The following is an 11,716-nucleotide window of genomic DNA, read 5'->3' as shown; positions in this document are numbered from 1 at the left end:
TTAAATTCTTCAGAAAATGCATTTTTGCACAAATTGCATCGCACAAAATATACATAAAACAATTAAAAACCATTATTGAACAATAGAAAGGCAAACATTGGAAAACAATGTGGCTTTTTATTAAATATTTGACATTTAAATAGTACCTACGTGCGTTTGCATTCCTGGGCCATATTTTTATCGAAGTGTTCTCGGAAACTATGCAAACATGAACAGTGACCAATACACCGATCGAACGACAAAACAATTCATTCTTTTTTGCGCTATCTCTTTTTAACGAACTCCCACATATAACAAAAATATCGATAAGAAACTTACCTGGACTGACGATCAAACGGGGCAAAATACTACTGGCGTTTGCATTTGTGGTCACGTGACTTTTTTTGCTCATCCCCGGTGACTAATCACAGAAACTAATCACGTAATCAAATTCCGGTTATTAAACAAAACCGGAGCCCTTTGAGTGGCATAGACTGCTCTTTGTTTCATTAAATACTGTGGAGAAGAAAAAAGATATCACGTGGTAAACACACACTGTTAAGTGTGGTTCAGAATATTATAGCGTCATTGTTTTCCATCTTGCTTCGGAATTATAAAAGAAAAAAACAACACATTTAGTGGAAATTTTCTCGTGCATAGAAACGAATTTAAATCCATAACTTTCTATGTTCAAGATAACTTACCCATCGTTTTAAGCCGCTCGTCTGCACAGTTTAATGCCAGGGCTGCAAGCCAAATGTGATCGTAACACTGTGCCGCTATCAAGTCGTACGACTGCGTTTCTTTACTGTACTCAGGATGGTTCAGGTACCTCTGCATAAATTCCGAGTCTGGAAGATAAACAAATATAGTAAAATAATTGCTCATGACGTCATTTCCTGTATTACATAATATATGATGAATGCCAGAGTGGCCGAAACATTGTTAGATCAAATGCTTCAATGTTAAAGTTGTGACTTCAGTTTTACTTACTGATGGTTTAAATCAGACAGCTATTATAAAGTTTACCGAAAAAATAATCTTTGCCATGCGTAGACGTATTTCTAAGCGCCAATGTCATTGTTTCAAGGCAGAAGACAGGTCCCACTAGGTTCCGCGTTTTACACTGCATTTTACGACAATCCAACCGTTAAGCGACTACTTTACAATTATCATTCGGAACACCTCGGCCATTTTTATCGAAAACAACCTCTGATATATGCCGGTACATCTGTTGAAGTAGTTCGTAAAAAATTGAATTATATCATTAATTAAATGTAGTGTTTTAGAGTTGTATTCATTAATCTAAGTTTAAATTGATTGTCATTGAAGTGTATTATTGCAAACATATTTAAGAATTCCAAGAGTTAAGTCATAAAGTTTAACTTCTAAATAAAATTACTACGCGATCTACTTGCAGCGGACTTAACCTCGGATGTATTTGGACGGTTTACATACTCAAAAAGTGGTACCTCGGATGTATTTGGACGGTTTACATACTCAAAAGTGGTACGTTTGTTTTCGATAAAAAAGGCCGAGGAGCTCCGAATGTACAATTATATGATATTACAAACTCTGAAGAAACAAAACTACTAAAAATAGTCATTTTAACCGAGTTCAGCCCCTTTGTACGGTGCATATGCAGCTTTGGTGTTCTCTGCCAAATTATGAAAGATTTTAACCGGACTTATATCGTATTGTTCATTGTCATACGCCTGTTCATAAAATAGAACGTATAAGTACTAGTAGTTTCTGCTGCTGCGTATGGGCGGGCCGTCATGTGGGCGGGCGTTCGGGAATGTTGTCCGATCAGTTTGGATATTGGATTATGGATTTTTGTCATCACGACTATCAATATCAATAATTTCTAACTGCACTTTATGCACCAGTCAATTGTAACCACGCCCCTCCCAGGTCCGGGGCTATACCGGGGATAGCCGGGGAAATGGGACGTGCTTTTACCTTCCATGTGGCCCCGCAGTGCCGGGTGAATGCGGTGGTTTGGTCTTCGCGCCGAATATAGTGGGAAATGGGCCTTACCTAGGGTCCCTGGGGTGCGGGGGCATCTGGCGGGGATTTTACCTGCAGTTCGTCCCCGCAGGACGGGGATTTTACCCGGGCTTGGCTGGACCCAAAGTCAATGTCCCCGCTATTCCCCGGACCTGGGGGGACCGTGGTAACAATTGACTGGTGCATTATTATAACGGTTTTCAAAAGACAGGTAGTCAAAACACGTCATGTTTGTGTTAAGATGTAAAGCTGCAATTATTCGGTTATAGAACACTAAATACATTTCTCATTTGTTAGATAGTGAATGGAACGATTTGCGCGCGAAATTACATTGATTTACAAGACTCAATATCGTATATGGAATGAAGGTTTTACATGTGCACTTTACATTAAACAACATATGAAAACCAGAAACGTTTTAAATTTGGTTCAACGTAACCTATTCGATTAAGTTGCGCAATCCTGGAGTACAAATAGTGTAATGTCATCACAACAAAGTAGGTCATGTACAACCAGCACGTTCAGCAACTATTTTTAACCATAAACCATTTAGTTCAAAACATACAAAAATGGAAAGTTGTCAATAGTATGATACTGTCAAATTTTAAATTGATTCACTGCTATGTGATAATAAACATAACATATACATGCTTCAGTAAAATGTCAAGGCTAGACCATCTGTCACTTCCTAATGAATGCAATTTGCCCTCTTTACGATTTTTAATCGTAAATGCCATTAAAGGCTGCTGGGCGATTTACCAGCTATAATCAACCGACGACCGGATTGATTAAAGATGGTATTAATGGAAATTATATGTTAAAGTTACCATAATAACAGGATGGTTTTGTAATGGTTCTACAATGGACTTCATTAAGCAAGTAGATAATAATCAATGGTAATCAGAAAAAAGAAAAGCAACAAATTGATAAAATGCTATTGGTTTTAAATAAAAACGACTGTGATGAAAGTAATATTCCTTTCCGCTTAGTTACCCTCGTTGGCACGTCGTTATGCGAGTGTGTGGTCATAAGTTATGGGAATAAACGGCGAACCCGTTTGAAACCCACTTGTCCGGCTTGGTGACCACCAACAAAACTCGCATTCACCCAGGCCAGGAATCGAGCACGAGTCGCCTTCGTGAGGAACAAGTGCGCTAACCTAGCACCTTGTTGCTGTGGACAAGTGCTTGTTTTCATGCAGTATTGAATGTTCGATATAACACCCAAACATACTGGCATTTAATTGCTATACATGTATAAGCAAATATTTGTAAATTTTGAAATATGATCTCGTTTTATTCTAACTCATCGTCGGATACCCCCGATACACACTACGCTGTGCTTCTGTATGAGGTGGAACGGAAGAAAGTACCGTGGTTGCCTACAATGACTTTAACTTAGTGTAAACAATAGTAATATTTAATATTTCTATTTGATTGTACGCACTTGTCATATTTGCAATTCCTCGCTCTTCTATAGGGTTGTTGAAAACAGGGCGTATGAGAAAAACGCCCTCTGCTACTTGACTTAGTTCCTCCGCCGTGCACGAAATGCTCTCCAAGCCCTGCTTCCAAAACACCTCCGAAAACCAGCCTTGTAAGATCCACACAATTTTTGGTCCAAACAGACCAACTTTGTATGCCTAACAGAATGAGAAAACATGTCGGAATCAATCAAAGGCTTATATTCAATTTATCTGAATACCACCAATACATGAGCAAGGACATTAATAATTGGTTTGATATTGCTTAGTCGTGTGTCAGCCGTTGTCTTTATACAACATATTATATTGTAGTTTAACTAAGAGTGAAATTCACCTTGAATCTATATTTATCCAACTTATTTATCAATTTTCTTCGCAGTAATCCCCCTTATGAGCACATTAAAAAATATTCCTCTACGTACAAAGATGGCTGGAATTCAGTTTTTTTCATAATTTATTTAGACAGTTTGCGAACTAGAGTCCCATTTAAGTCCTTTCAAATGACGTTGTTTCAAAGTTAAAACATTTTTTTTTTTAAATTGAAAGATCATTTTAAGTTATTCAATGACAGTCGGTGATTTTGGTCATCATTTCGTGATTTTTGTGTTGATTGTACGGCAAGTGCAGTGACCTCTATTTGCTTTTATATGTTTAAACTTTTACTTTATATACGGGTTAAACATGATTAAAATTTCAGCAACTGTTTGAAGGAATATCCGTTTCCCATGACACCGAACCCTAGGTTGCTCTTATGAATTGAATTCCTACCCAACACAAAGAAAAATCCCTAAACGAGTTTCTAAGACAGGCTTGTCCTTATTCTATGCTCAAAAAATTACTTATGACCCAATTCTTGTTTAGCAACGAAATTGGACACAATATATACAATGCATAGTACATTATTATTCTTACTTACTGCACACAGCACCATCCTGGCCTTATCCTCGTACATTCCTGCCACTATGATCCGGGCATCTCGGTCCTGCAAAACATCTTTGTTATATGTGTGCCTTTACGGCACTCTCCAGTAACATCAGACTTACACTTATTACAGTTCGAATAGTATGTGTTCTTTACTTCAAATGAGGGGACGTTATTTTTTTATTTTTGAAGGCCAAAAAAACTTATTTGTTATCCTGTGTTGGTTTCATTGTCATTTGCTATCCACAAGGCTATTTGAAGTAATACCAAAACTATATTGGTTCACCGGTCATCCAAAATTCACGTATTTGAGGCTTGCATTTCTTGAACAAACTCATTTTTAAGTATGGAAGTCCTGGAAGATAGGATATATCGTGTTTTATCCTGTCACTTGCATACAAATTGATGATCCATAAAAGGTGCCGTGTACAGTTTGCTTTATTAGGTTAGTACACCACGTCATATCTATCTACACTCAGTTTGTCACGTGATCGGGAAAAATGAATACCTTTTTATTTAATTTAGAATCATGAAGAATATTAAATTATAAACATAATCATCTTTATATATATTATAGTTTTGTTTAACCCATTCCAGTATTGAAACCGTTTTATGAAAGAGCCGTTTTGTTTCGATCTACTCATTATACACAAATGTGTGTGGACAAGCTGTTGCATTATAACGATCAGTTGTCGGCTGAAAGAAGGAAATCGTTTATGGTACTTGTTACCATTAAAAGGAATTTTCTCGTGATTTTAATGGTGTTTCAGTAACGATGTATTTCATTTGTATTCTAACTATTATTTTATATTTTTTAATTATTCCTAGGTCAATAAACCTATTCATAACGAGGGCTGTGCCATTTTGTCCTGTCCTTATAACGAATATAGCTAAATGTGGTGTGAACTATTTTTTAGGAGTGCACATATTGCTAGAGTTTGTAAATGAAATCAGAAAGCATCTAAGTATGTAATGCGCAGAGATGCGTTAATTATGTAAGAAACACTGGCATAAGTGACCTAGGGATGAATGGAACGTATTGGCAGATGAGCATGACATTATAAAAATGGCATTGACGCATACAAGGCAAGTATATATTGACATTCATTAGTTCTTAATATCGCAAATTTTCCCTGATGATTACAATATATCATTTAGAAGAGTCGGTTTTTATACTACGAATAATAATAACTCGTGACACGTTTATCTTAATGAATTATTACAAACGCAGTTGACTGACGTTACCAGGTATAGTTACCAGTTAGTAAAATATTAAATAACATACTCTAATTACATCTAATAAAGACAAGGTAAGTTATAGGTATGCTGAGTTAATTAAATTATTTTATATTGATTTGATGAAGATACATTTACAAAGTATGTTATAAAGAAAACAGGAGCGACATACAGACAGTTTAATTATTTAATTGCATATAATGATATATACAAAGGGATTAGGTTACATTTATTTTTCAAAAAACAGTTACACCCCTTTCCCAAAACACTGTAGAATCGAAGCGTAGTATTAACGAATATAGTGGAGTAGGCGCGTTTAAATTCGAAAAAGTAAAAACAAGATGTTTATGTTAAAACCTATTCTAAAATTATCTTTTTAGAAAATATGCTGTGCATGGAATGCGCATTATCAAAAATTTACATCGGTATTATTTTGTTGCTTAGAATGGCCTTCAGGTCCTGAAAATCGAAATCGTGCCTTGATGATAACATCTTCAAGGAGTATAACTTATACGCCGTCAATCAGTTTTTTTCGACTTTCGCGACTGAAAAGCATAGGTTTAATTACGGCACATTCCGTGTAATCATAGTTGTTATTAAAAAAAGGGGGTATTTAAAAGCGCTCTTTTGATTTCCTCGAAACCGAGCGCATCTGCTCCATTATATACGGGAATACTTCGGCTAGATTCTTCATTATGATAACGTGCATGTATATTGTGGTAAAATACGTTGTGATAAAATATCTTTGGCAGTACTATGTTAGAGATCCCTGTGTTGTGCTGTTTAAAAGCGGTTATATTGTCAACGACATTCAATCAGTGATATCATAAGTTATAGACCTTCTCTGAATATCTTGGACTATTTGCGAGGAGTAGTGTTTTTTGAACGCCTGCGACAGCGACGCCGAGTCTATGACAATACATCGACTGTTTTTATTCAAAAAACAACAAAAGAGAATCTGTTGTAGTTGTTGATATTGTAAAGGTCTGCCCAGGCCCTGACTACAAGGGTTGGTATTCAATAATGGACTTTATTGAATCTAAAAAACGATGTAGTTTATCGGATGACTCTTAAGTATTAACTGACTAATAGAGTGATTGATGTCAATGTTTTATGTCCATAATTTTAACTCAAGTTAAATATTGAATACGAGCCATTTTCCTGCACGTAACACTCATGTGCAAAGAGTTGATGTGGCAGGGAAAAAGTAAGTTGACATACATGGCATTGACTCCTATTTAAACGGAAGGAAATCATGACGATAATGCCAGTTTACATATTAGGAAATCGGAAACTGGATTTTTGACATCATTAACATTTGCTGATTATCGACTACTACTTCGCATTTCACATATTAATTAAAGCACAGATAAGACTGGCGATTAAATATATATAGCGCCATGTATCTATCTCGAACAAGTCGTACATGCACTGTATTTATATTGCCCTTGCCAAATGATGTCTTTATCGGATACAAGTATTGCTGGCATTAATGAAGCATTTTACGACAAATTAGAATATTTTTCTGCAGCTTTCAGGTCATTAGGAAGTAACCTCTATTTATAAAAAAAATCATAGAACTTCTTTACATACTACTTTTCTCAACACAATATCTTATGAAATGAAGACACTTACACGAACAAGCAATATTTTTTTTTTAATTGCGAGTCGATCAACGGTAAATGTGTCTTTAATAAGACGATACTAAGTATTTAAAGATCCTTCCTTTCTTCAAACTTTGAACATTGTTATGACACTCAGTCCTTTGATAACAAATTTGCTGTTTGGCGCCACGTACATTTAAATGTGATTGGGCGAAATAAAACTGGAAGAAGAATATTCAATTACTTTTAAAAACATGTCCGGTCGAAGGCAACGTACTATTTATTTCATACAAATTAATCAATTAAATGGATGGATTAATGTATTATACACTTAGTATAATGGGTGTGAAATTAAAACATTCTTTTAAGCTAGTAATGTTTCGTTATGTGTTCAAAATAAATTAATTGTTTTGTTCCAATCATTGACTTCGTTTAAGACCTGCAGCATTTCTTACCTTTAAATTTTTGACTCGGTCAAAGGGGTCATGTACAAATACTTCTTGAGAAATTATTTCAATGTCTGTCTTTTGCACGTCCTTGATAAAGTCATCCATCGACTGAAAACCACAAAGAACAAGGTTGCTTTCTTTCCAACATTGTACTAATATACTGAAAAAATATAACTTAGTAGTAGAAATACTCGCATGCAAAGACCATACTTAACAAATTATATAGAAAAGTACAATAAATATTTATTAAACCAGAAAGAAACATCTGCCGTTGGCAGTTTTCGAGCTCCAGTAGTGTGGCGGGCATTCCGAGACTATATCATATACACCACGGTACACTGGAAGGCTGTTAGGGTTTAATGTAAGTTATAAACGCAATACAAACATTGACATTATTATAAAGTTAATTATGGTTTTTGATTGTTCTAAAAACTAATGTGGGCTGTTAAAAACACACCGACTATGTCCCTTGTATTTCACTCTTTTTATTAGCAACTTTTTTTACCACTGAGAAGAACTCCAACGCCTCGTGTATGGTAGCTATTTTCTTCCAATTGAAAGTCCTCATAATGTCTATCCTAGTTGGAATCATCGTTGTGTCGGGGGCAGACAGTCTGAAAAACTTTCGGAACCTCTCACGGTCCGACAGTATCGGCGATGAGGCCGCGTATGCTAGCTGATGAAAAAAAAACAAGATCAGAAATGGAAAAATAAACATAAGACGCAATAATTTTCAGAAATATATTCTCTTTTGTGGATGTCCATAATTTAGCCTATAATTCATAATAGTTATAGAACCCATATCTTAATTTTGAAGCATAATAATTAAACATGGCTAAATTTTAATTTAGTTTAACATTATTTGAATTCATTAACACAACAAAGGTTGGTACATTCGGTATTATCAATATACGTGTGTTCTTAAGTCATTATAGAAAAGACATTCAACAATAAAATGAATTTATGTTCTTATCCATTGCATGATATACATTTTCTATATTGAAAAATTATTGGTTCAGGTATATGCCATCTTCCTGCTTCAAATTATTATCTATGCAATGGTGCACTTCATTATATAGGTCTTTTTTGCATTTACATAAAATAATGTCGATCATATAAGGTATCAGAAATATAAAACATAGTATAAGTTATTTTTTAATTAGCGTTGACATCCAGTCCGTACTAGTGTATCATTTAATCTTGACTTTAACAAAGATTAAACAATGCTTCATCACCAACACTTTGATTTAACCAAGCATATTGAAGGCAAGAGATTGAAAGTACATACAGACTTTACTCATGAGTTACAACTTAGCCTTGTTTCTAAATAACTACACATATGAGAGTAAACACATTTGACATATTAATGATCCTTTAGTTTCATAACTTTCAAAATCAGATAGCATTTATGGTTCTTGTTGATGACAAAAATGTCCTATCAAGCTCATATATGAAACTATTTTGAGTTTAAATTTAACGCCTTAAAGCTTTTTGCAGAAATTTAAACGAACTTTTTCTAGAACCAAATAATTATTTAGACCCCAAGTTTCAGACCCATAACTTAAACTTAGTAAAATTCGTTCATCAAACAGATCTAATTTATTTGGTATAGACAATTTTGAAAATTTGATTAGGTATAAATTTCATTTAAAAACTGCTTTTGATGCGTTTGATGTGTATATAAGCTGGAAGCACAACTGTGCGTCTTCCCTAAACTTTGCCATTAGTTTTTGTCAAAAGGTCTTCTTTAACAAGATGGGCCGCATCACCATCAATCTAGTTCGACTTTGAATCGGTATTCCCTGAGCCTATAAAAATCTTTTATCATAAATGTTGCATTGAGGTCAAGGTATGGGCCTTGTCACACATGGCTACCATGAACTATTATGACTAAAAATATTAATAAAATTCGCTTGCAGTGCGATATTCAATGAGCTTAACAACAGTATTAGCTTGATTAGTATTGATGCACATTTGACTGAAATACAAAGATCAATACACAGGATGAATAAGCAAGCATATAATTGGCCAATTATTTATTTCATCCTTTCCAACATTCGCAATTTAAGCATTGGAAGTCGTAGAAAGCTATGATACAATTTACCGGAGATAACGCAAATAAACATAAACTATTCTTGGACAGTTTTATAACTTTGCAAAACTGTTAAATATTAGGACAACTCCCTCGTGACAAATGTAATAATTCTCATCATTTAATTTACCTGCGTTATGTTGTAATAGTGAGACACCTCAGCCGTTGATTCGGAGGCGCTGGAACAAGCGGAACCAAGCAACATCACGTATGGTGGATTTTCGTGGAGCGCGCGAAATGTGCGGTACGTCGACGCACCTCGATTGCACTAAAATGACAAAATGTATGTATGTTAATGACCAATGCCAATACAAGATAAGGCAGGACCAACGTCATCCCCTTATGGCTGAGTGTGTGCGGTGCCCCAACGTCTATGTTTAAACATTAAATATTTAACAACGATTGTGAAGAAAGCTACGATAGCTTATACTAAGTCATTCTCGTTGGCACGATGTTGTGCGAGAGTGTGGTCTTGTGTTGTGGGGAAACCGGAGAACCCGGACAAAACCCACTTTTCCGGCTTGTTCGGTGACCACAAACCAAAATCACATTCTCACATTACGACTTACTACGACACTATTTGAAGGATACGCTTGGAAAAACGTAAACAAACTTTTTCTTAAAAACAATTATCATAAAACTGCAATCGCTTGGAAATGTCTTAGAAATATGGAGTAATTATTAAAAATGATATAAAATATTACTCTATTTACATAAAAGAGTTGACTGAAAGTTTTCAACCTTTGGCCAAGGTGGCCTGGATAGATATGTCTGGCTTACAAATAAGCCGTCTCACACCATAAAGCATGAGATTATTTAAGAAGCGCCCACTAACCCCCGGGCGCGCTTCTAAAAGCAAACTACATTTTCGCTATTGATTTACGGGCAATTTTGCAAATTATAATGGAGTTGGAAACATACTTTGTTTTAATTTAATTAATTAATAAGTACATTGTACAATTCAATTTGCAGTTTAACGCTAGAATGCAAATCTATTTGAGAATATTTTCCATACCAAAATGTAAGCCATTCTCAAACATCAGTGTTTGATGGCTCCGTGGTGAAAACCAACTTTGTTAACCAGAAGTTGAAATTCTGGGACTATTTTTTATATTTTTATATGAAAGTATAACATTAAAAAACACTGTGCATTATTGATAGCTTAATCGGGACCAGTTAAACACACTAATATATTCATAATGTTGAAATACTTTTCCATTTTGATACAAGCATGCTGTCTACAAATCTCTGAACAGAATTTCTTCATAAATTTTGCCGCACTGCTTATTACACCAAAACATGTTGTAAAGAATGTATGTTTTGTACTTGTCCATTATTTTTCATTTAAACAAATCTGAACGCAGAACATTTTAGACGTTTTGATATAAAGTTTGGCCATCCCTACCCGAGCTGTATTGGGTAGGGCCCTTATCAGTTCTATACATGTTGGTTTTATCAAAATGACAGTCTTTTGTTCTATCTTAAATGATGCATTAAATGGTGAATGGTTTGAAAACTTTGGTTCAGCTTGTTGGAACACGAAGAACATTCAAAGAAAATACAGTTTCTGAGGTCTTACATCCAATGAAAATCAATACCCATTTTACATGTACATTTTACAAGCATTAAAAGGATGGTTCATGTCCAACTTAGTCAACACACATGCGTATGCTCTTTTTCCTTATATTTGTTTCTTTGTTTGTTCAACAGACTTTATGCTTTTCGAATATTACTATCAATATTGGAACCCCGGTGTATGAAATGCAAATATGCTGTATATATTTTTCTTTGATTGTAGCAAATAAACATAGGTCAATTTTACCCTGAAGAGTATTTTTATATACAACGACATTTGCAATTTGTATATCATTGATGGCTTCACTTTATTCTTGCATGTAAAGCGGCATTTATGAGACAAAAATGCTTGCTACCAACTGGAATG

The 11,716-nt window shown here is 34.9% G+C and overlaps 1 protein-coding gene across 1 annotated transcript; it reads right to left on the bottom strand.

The window, feature by feature from the left end:
• Positions 1-439: 439 nt before the first annotated feature.
• Positions 440-9,979, bottom strand: LOC128226964 (gamma-aminobutyric acid type B receptor subunit 1-like). The gene is made up of 7 exons (XM_052937097.1): positions 9,905-9,979; positions 8,188-8,358; positions 7,689-7,790; positions 4,389-4,454; positions 3,436-3,631; positions 684-830; positions 440-495 (listed from the first exon to the last, which is right to left on the bottom strand). The coding sequence occupies exons 1-7, from the start codon at positions 9,977-9,979 to the stop codon at positions 440-442; spliced, it is 813 nt and encodes a 270-aa protein (XP_052793057.1).
• Positions 9,980-11,716: the final 1,737 nt, after the last annotated feature.

The sequence above is a fragment of the Mya arenaria genome, chromosome 1 (genome assembly GCF_026914265.1).
Source record: "Mya arenaria isolate MELC-2E11 chromosome 1, ASM2691426v1".
Lineage (NCBI taxonomy): Eukaryota > Metazoa > Mollusca > Bivalvia > Myida > Myidae > Mya > Mya arenaria.
The sequence above is the reverse complement of the archived record's forward strand: the minus strand, read 5'-3'. Positions and strand labels throughout refer to the sequence as shown.

What these genes read in the sequence shown, in the direction of transcription:
- LOC128226964 (XM_052937097.1), bottom strand. Translation starts at nt 9,979, where the DNA reads ATGTTGCTTGGTTCCGCTTGTTCCAGCGCCTCCGAATCAACGGCTGAG. An exon ending in ACCGAGTCAAAAATTTAAAG is followed by an intron (nt 4,455 to 7,688) that starts GTAAGAAATGCT and finishes GATGTTTTGCAG; the next exon opens with GACCGAGATGCCCGGATCAT. An exon ending in CGAGCGGCTTAAAACGATGG is followed by an intron (nt 496 to 683) that starts GTAAGTTATCTT and finishes TCTTCTCCACAG; the next exon opens with TATTTAATGAAACAAAGAGC.